The following is an 18,874-nucleotide window of genomic DNA, read 5'->3' as shown; positions in this document are numbered from 1 at the left end:
GATCACCGGGTCCTGACCAATGATTGACCACCAGCACCCGGTGATCGGCTGTGAGCTTCACTGAACACAGCTTTGTGAATAGAAACAACACAGAGCTGTGTTCAGTGACAGAGGACCTCATTGTTTGTTCATTCCTGACCATTTTCCCAGACTTTAGGGCTAAGTTTGCCAACTGCTGCCGCCTACAGTTAGAATGCTGCTTCTGCCACTGGGGCAATTTGTGCGGTGAAATTGTAATTGACAGAATTTAGCTCTTAAGTCTGGGAAAGTCATGTCCCAATAACAAGCTGAAACTTAATTAAAGAGGAGCTAACAAAGGTATTTGCTGCTAGTCAAGACATGGTCTTGAAATTCGTCTTGAAAGGTCTTAAAATTTGTCCCAGTCAAAGAATACATAAAATTATAGACATGTATCAAAAATCTGCACATTTTTGGGTAATCCCACCAGAAATGATTAAACGTGCCTTCTTGGCCACAACCTTTAAAGAAAAGAGAGGAAGCCCCTGGAACATAAGAGGCTAGTCTTAATGGCATTATATACCATATGAGTAATACTTTACAATTAGCCTCTAAAATGGAGGTATTGATATTAGCTTTGGATGCACAGCCTACCATTTTGTGCCATTCAGCTAAATCCAGTTCCATGTTTAGATCACACCTCTCTCATTTTGTCATATTTGGGAGCTTCACAAATTTCAAAGATTATAGAATAACGCTGTGCAATGTTACCGGAATGTTTATCAGTAGCTTTGCATAAAGATTCAAAGGCAGTAAGTCCAGACATATCTAATTTTCACAGTAAGGAGTTAAATGTTCTATCTGAGTGTTTCAAAAAAGTTCCACATCTGATGTTTGCAAAGGAGTTGCACAGAGAACCTTTCCTCCTTTGCACGCATCCTTAATATGTAAAAGCCCATTATTGGTCCACCAATTGAATACAGAGAGTGTGAGGCCCGAGATGAACTAGGGGTTGTGAACCAGGAGAGCCAGGGGACTGTATGGAGATTTAGGACTATAAAATGCACACAGCTTGTCCCATTGGCTCAGTTAGAATGATAACTTGGTGTATTGCCTAACCAACAGGACACAAAACAAAGTAACTTGGAAACAAATGATTTATTAATTTTTTTATCTATACTTAAGGCCAGCCAGAGACAGTTTGAATCTCCTTTAAATGCAATCAATTAGGCAGTATTACATATGGTTAATAAAGCAATACTACATATAATCAGCAAGGCAATACGTAAGGTAGAAAACAATACATCACCAAGAAAGTTACAAACCGCATCCATGCCCTACTTCGACTGGGGAGCCCCGTTACAGCCTAGGCCGTTGGAGTCTCGATCAGGAACAAAGAGTCCTGTGCGGTGCGTTTACTGGTCCACTATGGCTGCCTTAACAGAATTCTCAGCCTTTATAGTCTGCCAATACTTTTGATAAGCAGAAACCAGCAGCAGTTAACTGGATCAGGAAAGTTAGCTCTGCACAAACTGAACGCTAGCCAGTAGTGATCGACCAATATAGTTTTTTTAATGCCGACACCGATACCAATATTTTGGTCATCGGATATCGGTATCAGCCGATATTTTCGGACATGTAAAAACATTTATTTTTATTTTTTTTCTTCAGGTACTCCTTGTGGAGGGATCTGGGGGTCTAAAAGACCCCAAACCCCTCGTCGGCACTGAAAAGCATTCAAAATGCCAAGTTTGGCTGTTTTTGAATGCGGTCAGTTTTTTTAATTCGGCGCCGAGTACCCGGAAGTGATGTCATGACATCACTTCCAGGTTTTTTACATGGAGACCGGTGCATGCACACTTGTGGCAGAGATAACAGCTTTCATGGGGACACATCTTCATGCTACACCGGGTCTTCTCTTTAGCGTCGGCGGTGGAGGTAGGATGCCCGGGTCTCCCCGGGCTTCTGAGCCGCTTCGGTAGTCATTACAAGTCAGCCGACCATCGGCTATGGACACCGGTACATGCACTTTCCCTAAATATCAGCAATATCGGTAACCTCAGGGGCCGATTCTGATATATCAAGGAAAGTGCATATTGCCCCCCGATATATCGGTGTTGCCGATAATCGTTTGATCTCTATTAGCCAGGCGCCAAAGATTGCTCATGAAAGCCACGTTGTACTGAAGCCATTATTTTGGGGCAAATAAATATAGCATCGTCTCTGAACATTTATTTTTAAACAAAAGTTTCAATTTAGACTTAATTAGCCCTTTCTAACTGCTGGCACATTATCAGTACTCAACTTTAGCCCATTTGCACTGCACGTGGGACACAAAATAGGGGGTCTTTCCTTTGCAGTTACCCACATTAAATGACCAATAGGTCTTGGGCATTAAGGCGTAGATTCCATAGACCTCCAGGGTAAAAAAGGTTGTTGTGTATGATACCGAGCTGGCTGTGCTAATTAAAGAGGTTGTAAACCTCAGAATTTTTTTTTTTTTTTTTTTTTTTTAAAGTACACCTGAAAGACAAACCCATATTGAGCTAGTATGCATCGCATACTAGCTCATTATGATATACTTACCTTAGAACGAAGCCCCGGCGCGCCAACCGCTCACCTCTCCCATGGGTGACATGTTCTGTCACTCTTCTTCCGAGTTCGCGGCATCCGGCCATCTGATTGGCTGGACCCGCGATTACGTCACTCCCGCGCGCGTGCCGACTGTAACGGCATGGGGCTCTGAAGGAACGGCACCAGCGGCCGTTCCTTCAGAGCGCATGCACCAGTGATGTCACTGGCTGCTTTTAAGGTAAATATCTCCTAAACGGTACATGTTTATGAGATATTTACAATACCTATAGGTAAGCCTTATCATAGGCTTACCTATAGGTACAACTTGCAGAGGAGGGTTTGCTTCCTCTTTAAGCAGCCTTGTAATATTTAGTGAGATCAGGGGCCCCCAGTCATTTTTGTTATTTCTAGTAGAATTTTCTGTTATCGCAGTGATGTGGTAAGCTGTTCTTTCCCCCCTACATCAAAAGTAAAGCTGTGACAAAAAATATACAGTGCATCTGGAAAATATTCACAGCACTTCACTTTTTCCACATTTTGTGATGTTAGCCTTATTTCAAAATTGATTAAATTCGTTATTTTCCTGAAAATTCTACAGACAATACCCCATAATGACAACATGAAAGAAGCTTGTTTGAAATCTTTGCAAAGTTATTAAAAATAAAAAAACAAAAAAAATCTCATGTACACAAGTATTCACAGCCTTTGCTTAGTACTTTGTTGACGTACCTTTGACACCAGTTGCAGCCTCGAGGCTTTTTGAGTTTGATGCTACAAGCTTAGCACACCTATTTTTGGGCAGTTTCTCCAATTTATTTTTTGCATGACCTCTCAAGCTCCATCAGGTTTGATGGGGAGCAATGGTGCACAACCATTTTCAGATCTCTCTAGAGATGTTCAGTCGGGTTCAAGTCTGGGCTCTGGCTGGGCCACTCAGGGACATTCAGAGTTGTCCCATAGCCACTCCTTTGTTATCTTGGCTGTGTGCTTCGGGTCGTTGTCCTGTTGGAAGATGAACTTTCAACCCAGTCTGAGGTCCAGAGCGCTCTGGAGCAGGTTTTCTTCAAGCATGTCTCTGTACATTGCTGTATTCATCTGTTCTCGTTCTCTACTAGTCTCCCAGGTCCTGTTGCTGAAAAAAATCCCCACAGCATGACGCTACCATTACCATGCTTTACTGTAGGAATGGTAATAGCTAGGTGATGATCGGTGCCTGGTTTCCTCCAGACATGAAGCTTGCCATTCAGGCCAAAGTGTTCAATCTTTGTTTCATCAGACCAGAGAATTTTTGTTTCTCAAGGTCTGAGAGTGCCTTTTTGCAAACTCCAGGATGCCTGTCATGTGCCATTTACTGATAAGTGGCTTCCGTCTGGCCACTCTACCATACAGACCTGATTGATGGAGTACTCCAGAGATGGTTGTTCTTCTGGAAGGTTCTCCTCATTCCACAGAGAAATGCTGGAGCTCTTTCAGAGTGACCATTGGGTTCTTGGTCATGTCCTTGACTTAAGGCCCATCCCCCCGATCACTCATTTTAGCCAGACGGCCCACTCTAGGAAGAGTCCTGGTGGTTCCAAACTTCTTCCATTTACGAATGATGGAGGCCACTGTGCTCATTGGGATCCTCAATGCTGCAGACATTTTCCTGCACCCTTCCCCAGATCTGTGCCTCGATACAATCCTGTCTCCGAGGTCTACAGACAATTCTTTGGACTTCATGGCTTGGTTTGTGCTCTGACGTGCACTGTTAACTGTGGGACCTTAAATAAGCAGGTGTGTGCCTTTTAAAAAAAATCATGTCCAATCAACTAAACGTCCAATCAAGTTGTAGAAACATCTCAAGGATGATCAGTGGAAACAGGATGCACCGGAGCTCAATTTTGAGTGTCATGGCAAAGGCTATAAAAAAATTATGTACATGTGATTTTTTTTTTTTTTTAATAAATTTGCAAAGATTTCAAACAAACTTTTCACGTTGTCATTATGAGGTATTGTTTGTATAACTTTGAGAAAAATAATGAAATTAGTCCATTTTGGAATAAGGTTGTAACCTAACAAAATGTGGAAAAAGTGAAGCACTGTGAACTCTTTCCAGATGCACTGTACTTGGACATGATGGTGTTAAAAGAGAAAACGAAACACTGTTGTAAATCATTTAATGTGGGAAATGCCTACAATTTCCTTTCATGGGAACACTTGAGAACGAAACGTTTAATTTTGTCCTTTATTTCCATTCAGGTGAACGCTATGTAATGACATTTCTGAATGTATTGTCATTTGGTGATCAGGGTAAGTTTACACTACACATCTTCTGTTTTATTGCTTCAGATTGGTTTTTAAAGTGGGCCTTGATTGAAAATGATATCCTATCAGTTTAATCAGCTTGACAAAGCAAGTAAATTAAGGAATCCTTACATTTTATCATCTATAATTTTATAATTTTAGCACACAAAGACCAACCCTGCTAATTCTATGCTGCAGTGTACTTTGACATGTCATTTGCATCCTTGGCTACTGCAGGAAATGCTGGGACTAGACATGGATAGATCTAAGGATACTAAAGCCATATACAGGTGGTTGGTGGGGGCAGAAGCTAACCACTTTGGCTCTGTCCCTGAGATACAGGAGGAGCTGGGGCTCCCAACGCGTCCCCCTCAACACTGCACCCAGGGCTGGTGCCCCTTTGGCCCCCAACTCCTCCTTGGCCTTGGTATATGGGTATTTAGTACTCCTAATTTTTATTTTATAGAGCATGTATTACAAATATATGTACAAGCAATACAGTTTACAGTAGCACATAGCATTTTTAAACATCACAACCTTTTGTATAAGCTAGATGAAATAATCTCTCTATTTTTTCTTCTCTTTAGGAGTGTATGACATAGTGAACAATTTGGGTTCGCTTGTAGCACGATTTATTTTCTTGCCTATAGAGGAGAGCTTCTATGTGTATTTCTCAAAGGTGCTGGAAAGAGGAAAAGATGTTAGGAGTCAGGGGAAGGTGAGTCAGTGTGCCAAAAGTTTCTCACTAGACCCAGCAATTTCTAATTTTAGCCACAGATTTCAGAGGGAATAGTAGGAAATCTGGCTATCCTTAATCACACCTTTGCTCCACTTGGATCCCATAGTGGTGTTCTCCCTGACTTCTTTGACAGCTAGGTTGGGCATACTTATAGTTCCCATCTTCATAAAAAAAAAAAAAAAATCAACATTTTCTTACATGGAGCTTTTTGGGGAGTTGGGAAACTTTGCTGTGAAGTAAACAGCTGTTGTGCGGTCAGAGAGGCTTATTATAACCCATCTAGGGAACCCCTAAGTAGTTAGGATGTCACAAGCATTTAGTCTGTAACTGGAACATTGGGAGTGGGTATTTGCTACCTTTGGGAATATCAGTAACTTGGGCATTTAGGAAGTCCTTAGAAAGGTCATGCCCTTCTGTAATTGCACTGTACGCTGTCAGGGAGGTGCCAAAACAGAGATAAAAGTTTTTAAAATGGCACTGAGAGGACTTGGGGGCTAATGCTATATTATTTTGGGAACTTGGTATTGCTTGATGTATCGTAAAGCAGTATTAATCTAAAAATGTAATATATTGCTGCTTACCAATCATTAGATGTGGTGGTTGCATTTATTTTATTTTTTTAGGCTGTTTTCGCATGGTGATTCTGCCAGTAACACACCTCCTGTTAAAAAGTACGTATTCTCTGGATGAAGAAGTACAGGAGGCTCATTTGGACAGCACTATTGCCAGTCTGGGGGAACGGGAGTGTTAGATGCACTACCAGATTTAAAGTAGGAGTATAGTCAACTGTTTTGGCTGTACTTCTCCTATGGATCACAGGAGTGCAGTTTGTTCTGCACTCCTGTGACCCGTTTTCAGTCAACACCGGGCGAAAGCCCGCTGTCAGCTGACACCACAGAGCCGGTCCAGGCTCTGAAAAGATCCCACCATATGGTTAGGATCCACCCAGATGCCTTGACCGGCTGCTGGCTCAGCCTATCAGCAGGTCGCTGCGAGGCTGAGCCAGCCCCCCACAGCCTAGCGTTCAGTGAGCACTGGAAAGGCAGAGCAAAGAGACAGTGACTGACAGTCACCAGCTCTCTGCTGGTTAAAGTCAGAGAACTGAGTGATCATTGGACTATGATCGCTCAGTTCTCTCCTAGAGGTGCGGGGGACAGCTCCAGCTGGGATTGGCGCAGATTGTTAGTGTATTTAAAAGAAGAGAAGTATGGCTTTAAAAACAAACTCCAGGTAACCCTTTATAAGCAGTTACAGTAAACATTTTTTTTTTCTTTTGGGATAAAGGATTTACGTAAATAAAAGCTGATCTTTTTTTCCAGATGGAAGCTGCTGGGCACAGTTTGGTATTAAACATATGGTTCTGAAATCATTAATGAGCATATTTAAGTCATTTCATCTTCTGCAGCTAGAATTTGGGGTTCCCAACCATTTTCGTATATTCAATTGTGGCATGCATGTGGCGGCACAGTTTGGGTTGAGGGAGGTTTCCTTACACCCGTCTAAATTGGAGGCCCTTTTAAGTCAGAAAGACCACTCTAAATTGATCTCTAGATATTAAGTTCAGCTACTTTGGGTCTCCTATACTAGAATGGAAAGAATTGCTAAACAATGGCAGGGGGATATTCCAGAGCTTACTGAAGAGTCCCGGAAGGATATTGTGGACACGCAGCTCTTCATGGTCATCTTAGCCACAGACAAATTAATAAAAAAAATATATTTTCTCTGTTTATTATACCTCTGTCAGATTATTTAAAATGGGAAAATTGGACTCTCCAGAGTGTCCACGGTACCATTGGGACTTAGGGGATTTTTTCCATGTGGCCTGGGCATGTCCACATGTCAGAATTTTTGGTCAGCCAATCTTTGCTTTGATTTGGTTGGTATTTTGAGACTAAGTTAGTGATCTAGCTGGGGGCCAGGTTGTGGATGACTTTGTAACGTATTGTTTGTATTTTGAATTTATTAGTTGGGTGACTGGCAGCCTATGGAGGGATTGGCAGAGAGGGGTAGCAGATGCTGAGCGGTTTGTAAGGTGGATGAGTCTGGCAGTAGCATTCATGATGGACGGAATAGGGGATGGCCTATGTAAAGGTAAGCAAATGAGGAGAGAGTTGCAGTTGTCGAGGCAAGACATAAACAGGAAGTGGATTTACAGCTTTTTAGTGTCATTAGTTAGGAAGAGGTGTATTTTGAAGATGTTGTGGAGGTTGAGGTGGCAAGCTTTGGAAAGTGATTGGATGTGGGGCCAAAAGGAGAGTTTAGTATCCAGGACTACACCTAGTGCCCTGACATGTATGGATGGTTTGATAGTTGTACCATTGATCTTGACAGAGAAGTCTGGGGAAGGGGCATGTGGGGGAGGAAATATTATGAGCCCGGTTTTGTATAAATTCAGTTTGAGGAAGTGGTGTGACGTCAAGGCTGATATGTCTGTTAGTAAATTAGTGATGTGTGAGGAGACTGATGGAGTGAACTGAATGATAGAGAGATAGATTTGGGTGTTGTCAGCATAGAAATTATATTGAAAGCCATGGGAGGCTATTTGCTTACCCAGGTAGGAGGTGTAGATTGATAATAGGAGAAGTCCAAGAACAGAACCTTTAGGAACCCTTATGGAGAAAGGAAGGGAAGAGGAGGAAGTAGAATTGTAAGTGACACTGAAGATGCCATGGGATAGGTAGGATGGGAGCCAACGAGGGCACAGTCACAGAGACCAAATGAGTAAAGTTTTTTGAGGAGAAGGGGGTGGTCAACCAAAAGCAGCCAAAAGGTCTAGAATTAAGAGTACAGAATAGTGTCCATTGGTTTTTGCTGTTAGTAAATCGTTTGTGAGTTTTAGTAGATCAGTTTCTGTGGAGTGTTGAGGGCAAAATCCAGACTGCAGAGGATCAACTAGGTTATTCTTAATGAAGTGTTCACTCGGTTGTAGACCAGGCGTTTAAGGAGTTTGGAGGAAATGGGGAGCAAGGATATGGGGTGTAGGTTGTTAAGATTGCTGGGGACCAAGGAAGGTTTTTTAAGTATAGGGTGACTAGTGCATGTTTTAGAGAGTTGGAGAAGATGCCAGAGGGAGAGATTGAAGATGTGGGTTAGAGAGTGTAGGATAGGGTCAGTGGGTGACTGCAGTATTTGAGAGGGAACAGGGTCCAGGGGACAGGTGGTTAGGTGGGCTTTTTATACGTTTTAACCATCCCCTCTATAGCATCAGGATTGAATAGGGGAAGTGTTAATTGTACCTAGGGACGTGAGGTGCTGAGTAGGGGGAATATCTGAAAAGTGGAGATTTCCTCACAAATTGAATCAGTGTTATTTTTGTAGCGATTGGCGATATCCTGGCCAGTGAGTGAGTTAGTGGGTGGAGGCAGTGGAGGAAGAGCATGAAGTAGAGAGTTAACGGTAGAGAGAAGTTGATGGGGACTGGATGAGAATGTGTTAGTGAGAGGCAGATTTTTATTGGTTGATGTATTTTTGAGATTTGGTCTTATGCCACAGACACTTAAGAGCACTGCTACATTTTTGAGACTTCTGGTGTCATCTGTTTGCCAGGGTTGTAGGGGTTGGGACCTGATTCTGTGTGTAGTGAGGGAAACAAGCTCATCCAGGGCAGAAAACAGGGATCCATTGTAGACAGAAGTGACTAGATTTGGGCGAGACATGGGGTGAGATCCAGCTGAGAGATGAATGTAAACAAAACCAGGGACAGCTGCCGCTATCCACCAGTGGTACAGGAGCATTCAATAACTTGCATAGATGGTAAGGTGCACACTGCCAGGTCGAATGGATGGATAACACAGCCTCTGGATCTCCTAAAGGGTCTTAACAAGGGACTGAGCCAGTTATAGTCGGGAGTCCCGAAGGAGACACACGGGCCAGAGGAGACCTGCACAGACTCAGAAGGGGACGTCAAATGCTGGTCAGTGCTCCGTAAAAGATGCACATAGTAAGGGCACCGGAAAGTTGGAGTCCATGCAGCCAGAAAAAAAAGCTGTTAGACACAGGATGACTATAATCCAAACTGGGAGGATACTGACTAAGTCCAGGACCACATGTCTCAGTGTTTAACCCCTTCTTCAGGTCACATGGTAATGTAGTCCTTGACTGAGTAGGCATCCTCCCAGTTTGCATTATAGTTATTCTGTGTCTTAACTGCCTTGTTTTCTGGTTGCACGGTCTCCAGCTTTCCGGTGCCCTCACTGTGTATATAATTTGTGGAGCACTTCCGCCAGCATCTGCTGGCATCTGACATCCCCCCCCCCCCCCCCCCCCCCGAGTCTGTGCAGTTCTTCTCAGGCCTGTAAGCGGGTCTTCTTCAGGTCTCCGTCTGTAACCGGCTCTGTACTTAGGACGGAGAATAGGAGGATCAGAGCTGCTCCCCTGCCCAGAACAGGGGAGTATAAGAAGTTTATTTTTATTGTATTTTTTAAAAATGATTTAACCTTTAATATCACTTTTAATACTGCTACAAACTCAGACAGGGAGAATTCCAATTTAAGGTGATGTGTAGGCTACATTATTTTACTTTCTGCTGCTTTCTCTTTTTTTTTTTTTTTTCTTTTCTTTTTTTTCTTCCTTCCTTCCTTCCTTCCTTCCTTCCTTCCTTCCTTCCTTCCTTCCTTCCTTCCTTCCTTCCTTCCTTCCTTCCTTCCTTCCTTCCTTCCTTCCTTCCTTCCTTCCTTCCTTCCTCTGGGACCCATGCTTTAAGAACAGGTTTCTGATGAAGTATTTATAACCTTCCTCTTTTCATGTATTAAATGTTTATTTCTATAAATAGTACATTAGTATGCATGTTTGTTTTTCTTGGGACCAGCATCTGAAGTAACATGTGTGTCCTCATCTAAGAGGAGTGTTATGTAGTAGGTATTTTGTTCTAATAGTTTACTACTTTTCTTTTTTCTTTTTTTTTCTTTTCTTTTTTCCTTTCTAGGAAGAAATTGCTGCAGCATCTGCAGTCCTGGAGTCCCTTCTGAAACTAGTGACCCTGATTGGCCTTATTATCGTTGCATTTGGATATGCCTATTCCCAGCTAGCTCTTGATATTTATGGAGGATCTATGCTGAGTGGAGGCTCTGGTATGTCAAATCAGAGCCAAGCTTATGTCAAATAGAAAAAAGAAACCATACACTAAATAAGTATCCATGTGTTTGTATTAAACAAATCTCTGGTATAGAGATGCATGGGGGGACTGTTCAGATTAGCCCAAAAAAAAAACGGACAGGCGGATCTGAATGGTCCGCCTGTGTGAAAGGGGCCTTCAACCTATTCCTTGCTTCACTACAAATCAAACAGGTGCAGCATTCACCAAACGATCTCTCCTAAAGAGCGCATCACCTGAATAATAACGTAGTGAGAAAATACCTGTCATTCAGAACCTATCCCTTTTGGCCAGTACAACAAATCTATTACAAATTAGCAGTACCTTAGAAGTAAACAGTGTTCTAAATAGGCGGCTGCAATGATGGCACAATTTCATTAAAAAAGCAGATATTCTGAATATATTAGTAAAGTACTGTCAATTGAATCCGTGTGTATTTTTTTCCAGGTCCTGTTCTTCTGCGCTGCTACTGTCTGTATGTTCTTCTGTTGGCTATTAATGGCGTTACTGAATGTTTTACCTTTGCTTCAATGAGTAAGGAGGAAGTAGACAGGTGAGTGTATTCTTTTACAGTATTGTACGGATCAGCATGCCACGTTAACAAACAATGGAATAAATTATAATTTTCATGTTTAAAAGATAAGCGTGGGATTAGAAAAAAACAAACCTTCATACTCCTCTAAGTGTTCCCTGCCACCACTAAGACAGAGAACTGAATGATCAAAGACTAATGATCGGTCAGTTTTTGGTCTTAACTGAGCAGAGAGCTTGTTGCTGTCAGTCACCAGCTCCCTGCTGTGCCCTTCAGCTCTCACTGGAGTGCTGGGCTGTGGAGGGGTGGGAACTGCTGGCTTAGGCTCTCGGCAGCACGCTGAGAGACAGAGCCAGTTGTCAGTCCAGGCATCTGGTTGGATCCCAGTATTAAAGTCCGGATCTCTCCAGAGCGTTGACCGTCTGAATACAGGTCACAGGAGTGCGGAGTGAAGTGCACTCCTGTGATCCTCAGGAGGAGGAGGACCAAAAGAGCTTTGGCCCTTCTTCCTTCTCCTTTAAGTATTACTATTGCACTTGTTGAACAAGAACTAAAAAATCATACCATTATGCAAACTTGTATGACAGGAGTGATGGTTAGGTTGAAGCGTTATGTCATGTGTAAACAGAGTTCATTAAATGCCCATGACACTTCAGTCTCACTACACAGCCAATGTGCTGCTTGAATATGTATGTACTGTATAACCAACAATTTTTTTTCTTGTTTTTGTTAAGTAGGGAAGAGTAAAAACTGAGTTTCCCCTCAACACTTATTCTAGCAACAATTCTAAAATTTTAGATTTCCTATCACTTTCTGTCTTAGTGACAGATCATCAAGATAAAAAAATTGTGTACATTTCTTTAGCAGGTACACACAGCAATGGCAATAGTTCTAATCCATCGTTACTCTATCCAAAACTAAGAAACGAAAGGTTTGCTTTTACAACTACTTTAAATTGTATTTTCACATCTGTACAGGTTTGCTCTTTTGTATTTTTGTTATTATTAAATGATGGGGACCTATAGATAAGATACTAGACGCAGGGTCGTTTTCCTACTATGATGACCCTGCCTGACTGTTAGAAAAAGAGTTCAGCTGTATGGAGAGTGTATTGTTTTCGAACTATTGGCTGAATTATAGATTTGCATTGTAGTATAAAGTAGCAGTGCAGTAAAGCACAACCCCGGTGTAGTAGATCATTAGGATTATATAGAGAAACCAAAATTTTAACACATTACCACATATTAAGATTATTTATATCCAGCTTATCTTTTACATGTGCATTTAAAAACAAATGGAAAATTCCATACTTTCTTTTAAACGTTAATGCAGCCACAAATTGTGCTAGAAGTCTCTTACCTTCTTATCTTCTATATACCAATTAAATAATGATACAGTATATATAGAACAGACAAGCTTGCAAAACGAAAGAGAAAATATAAAAAAAAAAAAATACCCGGGTGTTTAAAGTACAAATGAAATTTGAGTAATTGATAATGTTAAATTTTTCTTTTGCAAAAAACACCTTTTCTTTTTCCTGTATTAATATACAAAATACCCAGTATTGTTTATTGCAGTTACCTCTGCGTGATCCTTTATCTCCATGTCCTCTCTGAACACTAGCATAGAAGAGAAAGTGGAAAAATTTGCATAAGTCATGGTTAATAAAAACCCTGATAATATATTTAGTTTTATGAATTATTTCCAGTTTACTGAAAATGTATTTGAGAGGAATATGGGGAGCATGATGCTGCTTGCTAAAGTGGCCTTTAGAGTGAGACTGCTTATGACTTTGGTAAAGACATTACATTATATTGTAGTTCCTTTTGGGGCAGATGCGGATGTGAATGGGTGATGTATTTTTTGATTTATTGCTGCTTTTTGTAAACTTTTAATAACAGGCAAAGCCATTCAATCCATGTATGTCCTAATTAAATAAACTCTCACTAGGAGACATATAGGGGCTGGTATTGTTGACTCACTTCTGAATATGCCAGTTGTTTGACCAGAACAAGCATGCTGCAAATAAAGTCAGGGATGAGTGGGACCTGCATTGTTCTAGAGCAGGGATCCTCAAACTACGGCCCTCCAGCTGCTGCGGAACTACACATCCCATAAGACATTGTAAAACTGACATTCATAGGCATGATGGGAATTGTAGTTCCTTAACAGCTGGAGGGCCATAGTTTGAGGATCCCTGTTCTAGAGTCTTTGACTCAAACAATATTGAAGTATTTGGATTAACTATGCAAATGGACATCTAGCTTCTTCAGTAAAATAAGTCATCGATGGATTCCTGCATTATCCCTTAGTGGAGGTTTTTCACATGAAAAAAAGCCTCTTGTAATTCACTGTGTAGCAGCCATCAGCTTGGGGAGAGGAGGCAGCACTCCAAGCCCATTGGAGTTCTATTACTTCAAATAATGTGGTCAACTTCAACATGCCTAGAGGAAAAGAGAAAGGAGGCATGACCTCAGAATTGAGCTGCTTTTCCCTGTGTTGGGTCCTGGACATTGTTTCCTTGTTCATTCGTAATTTAGTCTGCAGGGTGGTCTAGCACTGAACAGGTAAAATGGTTTACTTGTATGTATTTCAAGTGTAATTTTTTTTTTTTTTTTTAATCCCTCTTGATTAATGCTTATTTTTTCAGTACTTTTCAGTAAAGTAACACCTAAAAGTTGAGCAATGTGCTTCATCCTACAGTGTTGTATTTCTGTTTACAATTTAAGTTTCTGCCTTCTATTTTTCTAGGTACAATTATGTCATGCTGGGCCTTTCCCTCAGTTTCCTCTGCCTCTCCTACTACATGACTCTTTGGTTAGGAAGTGTGGGATTTATACTGGCAAACTGTTTTAACATGGGCTTACGCATCACTCACAGCTTACTCTACATTAGGAGATATTTCAGGAAGAGCCTCTACCAGCCCCTTGCCGGGCTTCATCCATCCGCTGCTGTCATTGGTGTTCTTTGTCTCTGCGCTGCAGTAACCGGTTATTCAGAGGTAACTCCTTGTTCACTTTTTCCATTCAGGTTTAAAAATAAGAGAATGGAAATCTATACAACAACCAGTCAGCATAGTATTCTTACTAAAAATATATATAACCCCCGATCTACACTGATATATGACAATAAAATAAGCTGAAAAACACAGTGATTAACCTGAAAAAAAAAAATAAAAAATACTGCTAAACACTAATATGTGTAATCCCTTCACATAGATCATAAAATGAACCAGAACGTATGGTGCAGCGCTCCCTTTAAGCAATATATGAGAAAACGTATAACCAAACATGACATAATACCGTACTGTGCATTTTAAAACCATATACAGAAAGTGATAAGTGAATCAGTACAATCTTTCAATATTTAAACAAAGAAAGTCCCATTCATTAAAAAAAAAAAAATCCCTCCAAAGCAGAAAAAGTTCCAAAAAAAAAGATAATTGTGACTCTATCTTTAATTAGTTATCCACTGTGCCTTGTGTAATCTTCATGTTTGTGAAACCCCACCATCGTGCCACAACAGATGTACGCTCACCTTTTGAGGTGGACCCCACTACTCCTATTAATAGGTCAAACAGTGCTTTTTGATCATTTACCCTTTGGACAGTCTGCAGACTCTTCAGCAGTCCTTCAAACAAGAGTTGCAATGGCTCCCACCTCTCTCTCTCTTTACATGACACCAATGCTGGCCATTCTATAGGTAAAGAGAAAACTCCATAGTGTAAAACAATAAAAAAAAAAAAAAAAATGTTATTCAAGCTAAAATGCACTACCAATGTGATAGGAGATCAAGGGCATTCAATAACACAGATTTCTGAACAAACAAGATGGTGCCATCTTGTAATAGATTAAATAGAGTAATGGGGTCCACAGGTATAAAATTATTTCTAAAAAGATCGAATTACTCTATAATATAAAAATTGCCTTACTAAAGCAAATTAACAAATCCCAGGTGCCATGTAGTTAATGCCCCCTAGGGCTGGTTTCTGAATCAAAATGCATGCACCCTCCACAGGGATTTACCTCTATTTAAAATGCATGTACTGTAGAGTACATTTTAGATTAGTCTTTTGTGAATTTTATTGGTAGTAGTTACTTTCTATGGCAAATGTTTTTTGTCAAAATAACTTCTAAAAAAAAAATCAGCTAGATGAAGATGTAGAGAAGAGAACAGTGCCACGGACTACAATAGCACAGATCTCATTGTGGATCTTCTGTGCAGTTTCACATACACCTCACTGCAGCAAGATTGCACAAGTGTGGACAGGGCCTAAACCACTGTCAGCCTGCACCTTTTTTGTTGTCCTCTACTGGTAATTAGTGTTGGGCGAGCGATTCAGACTGAGCAAATGTTTGGCCCAAACATCGTTTGGCGAACACCCGAATTTGTGCACTGCACAGTGCAAACTTTTGCCCAATCAGCTGGTCATTAAGGAGTGGGTCGGAAAGCCGACTGCTGCATCCTTAACAACGGATGAGTCATCAGCTGTCAATGGGCTTCTCCGCTGACAGCTGAATGAAAAAAAAAAAAAAAAGCATTGCCGGCAATAGAAAATGTGAAAAAAAAAAAAAATACGGACCCTTTTGGGTCTTGTATGGATTTTAAGAGAAACCCCACTCTAAAATGTAAAAAAAAAAAAACTATGTGGGGCCCCCCCCCAAAACCATACTAGACCCTTATCTGCGAATGCAGCCTGGCAGACCAGGAAAGGGGGGGGGCAAGGGAGCACCCCCCCATCCTGGACCATACCGGGCCACATGTCCTCAACATGGGCTCCCCCCACCCCAAATCACCTTGTCCTCATGTTGTGGGGGGTCTGCAGGCAGTGGGCTTATCGAAATCTGGAAGCCCCCTTTTAACAAGAGGGCTCCCAGATCCCGGCCCCCACCTACATGAATGAGTATGTACTCATTCATAAAAAAAAAATAGTAAAAAAAAATAAAAACGCACATCGTTTTTGACAATTCCTTTATAAAAATAAAAAAACATGGCTGCTCCAGTATCTGACCGTTTTTTAAATGGGTAAGGGACGGAGCCACCTGTCATCCATGTTATGTCACCAACCCAGCATGCACTGATCAATTAAGTCACAAGGGGCGGGGCCACTAGATGGCAGAGCAGGCAAATGGTGGTTAGCCTTCGTTGCGGGCAGAGCTTTTTTTTATTTGTGGCGGCTGGGGTCATGACCATAGGTTTAAATCGGAGAAACGTGTTTTTTTTTTTTTTTACACTTTTTTGGTGCCAGGCTGCATGCTCGGATAAGGGTCTGGTATGGATTTTGGGGGGACCCCCCACACCATTTATTTTTAATTTATTTATTTTTTTTAATTTTAGCGTGAGGTTTCTCTACGCCTTTTTTTTTTTTTTTTTTTTTTTTCTTTTTAAACATTTTTTTTTATTACCAGAAATGGTATTATATTGCCAGCTATTTGAATGTCATTTGTTTTCTTTTTATATGTCGGTTTTGCTGCAGCAGGTTCTATACGTGGTACCGATGCGCCACTTTACTGGCAGACTAACGGGACCCCCTAGGCACTATATTCAAAGGAATCTTTCATTTTTATTGTTTAACTAAGCATCATTAAAATCACATACTTTTTTACACATACTGTATTACATGTTCCACTTGTTTTAAGCAGGTGCCCCATTCACCCCCCCCCCCCCCCCCTCTCACATGGCACCAGTGATCTGCTGATCGCTGGTGCAATGCTTACCAGGCTAATAAATACACATTTTTTTACCTGTAAAGACAGTGCATTTTATTGTTTTCTTTTCTAAAAAGTAAACTTATCCTTTCAGTATTTCTGGTTGTCCTGCCTTGTACACTTGTTCTAGGTCAGTAAACCAGAATGCTTTCAATCCAGAGGATCACCATAACACCCAGACAACTATCATTTTTAGTCAGTTTCAAATTCTCCTTAATTCACAAATAATTATTCTAGGCAAAGCAGATAAGAGCTGTTTGGCTGAATATTTGTTTGTTGATTTCTTCTTTTCATTTAAAACAGTCGTAGATTGAACCACTTGTTTGGTGTACAATTATGGAAGTATTGTGCTTTAATTGAATCAGTTCTTATATCAACAAATAATTTTGTCATATGTGCATGGCCTGCAGTAGGTTGGACTGACTGGCTACTGAAAAAAGTGAGAGTATGTGAAAAAAGTAGGATTACACTGGATGATTATTTTATTTTAGTTCCTGCCTCCATTGGTTTATTCTTTTTTTTTTTCTTTGACAGATGAATCTGTGCTGTGACATAGGCTGGCCATATCGCCTTGCACACATCTTTGTTGGAGCTCTATGTCTGGCTGCCACACTGGCTGCTCTTGTCCTTTCAGAAAGCAAACTGATTAATTTCATACGTAGCCATTTTCTGTCAAAAAAGCCAAAGAAGAAAATTTAGCAAAGGTTCTGGACGGATGGTTGGTTATCTGTAAAAGAGAGTAAACCTCAGGATGTTATGCCATTCCTTCTTATTTTTGGTGGAGGCGAGAGACAGAAGGATGAATAACATATAATAGACCAATACAGATGGAAAAGGACATGGTTCATGAATTATTCCAAAGACAACAAAAAACCATGAAGTATTTATTTTTTTGACCTGGATATCTTGCATTAATGGGGGTTACCAGTTTATTTTCAATGGAATTCGAGATTATGATATGTGATATATGATATGTACAGTAAGTTTAATTTTAATGTCCCACTTTTCAAATGAATGATTGAACAACATTCATGGGAATTTTAATATTACCTATTATAAGGTGACTTCACAGTATGAAAACAATTTAGTTCATTTTTAGCTTTACAAAAAGAACAATTGTCTGCAATAACCAATGACAACCAATTATAAATCATCTTTCAGCTGCTTAAGGCCTCATGCACACTGCTGCTGTTAAACTCACTTTTTTGTGAGTTTAGGAGTTTTTTCTCTATTGTACATTGACAGACTCGGCTCTTATGCTTCTTAATCATTGGGTTATGCGCCATCTACAGGAGTAGTACTAGGTAGTGAAAAAAATTCACTGACACACCTACAGGGGCTGTCCCTTCCAGCATAACCCCCACACAAACTCTGCCACAAGCCAGTTTCTTGCTACCTAGTGAAGGAGCCGGCTCTCTCTGCAGTTCATATTCCGGGAGTGTAAAATTGGCAGGCAGATTACCTGAGTTGTCAGGTTCTGTATCAAGGGGAATGGTCCCTTCATCCGGATGGGTTTAGTTTCCTGTGTGTCCGTTGGGGCACCCTGGAGGTCAACTTGTTTGCATCTTGTCTCAAAAAGAAGGTGCAAAGGTTCATGGCCAGGGCTCAGGACCCTCTGGCTGACACCGCAGATGCGTTGGTGGCTCCGTGGAGCCAGTATCAGCTGATTTATGTCTTTTCTCTGATACAGCTGTTGTCAGGATTTCTCTGCAGGCTGGCAGTGGAAACCGTTCCAGTGATTCTGGTGGCCTCATCGGTCTTGGTACACAGACCTGGTAAAGTTGGTCGTCGAGCCTCCCTGTCGGCTGCCTCTAAGGGAGGACCTGTTGTCCTAGGGGCCGGTCTTCCATCCTGCTTTACGGTTGCTGGCTTTAACAGCTTGGCTGTTAAAAGCCAGGTGCTGAGAGACGGAGGTCTCTCGGAGTCTGTGATTCCTACCCTGTTGAGGGCTAGAAAAGCAACTTCCAGGAAGATTTATCGTACATGGA

The 18,874-nt window shown here is 41.2% G+C and overlaps 1 protein-coding gene across 1 annotated transcript in view; it reads left to right on the top strand.

Moving 5' to 3' along the window:
- Positions 1-17,605, top strand: part of RFT1 (RFT1 glycolipid translocator homolog) — a 44,300-nt gene extending 26,695 nt beyond the window's left edge. Inside the window, exons 8-13 of the mRNA XM_082264953.1 lie at positions 4,771-4,821; positions 5,403-5,533; positions 10,479-10,623; positions 11,094-11,199; positions 13,930-14,179; positions 17,421-17,605. Coding sequence (XP_082121079.1) covers positions 4,771-4,821; positions 5,403-5,533; positions 10,479-10,623; positions 11,094-11,199; positions 13,930-14,179; positions 17,421-17,585 — 848 coding nt within the window. The 3' untranslated portion in view covers positions 17,586-17,605. The remainder of the gene's footprint in view (positions 1-4,770; positions 4,822-5,402; positions 5,534-10,478; positions 10,624-11,093; positions 11,200-13,929; positions 14,180-17,420) is intronic.
- The last annotated feature ends 1,269 nt before the right edge of the window (positions 17,606-18,874 follow it).

The sequence above is a fragment of the Pelophylax lessonae genome, assembly GCF_965119305.1.
Source record: "Pelophylax lessonae genome assembly, chromosome: 8".
In the NCBI taxonomy this organism is placed as follows: Eukaryota; Metazoa; Chordata; class Amphibia; order Anura; family Ranidae; genus Pelophylax; species Pelophylax lessonae.
Note: the sequence above shows the minus strand (reverse complement) of the source record. Positions and strands in the feature narration are given on the sequence as shown.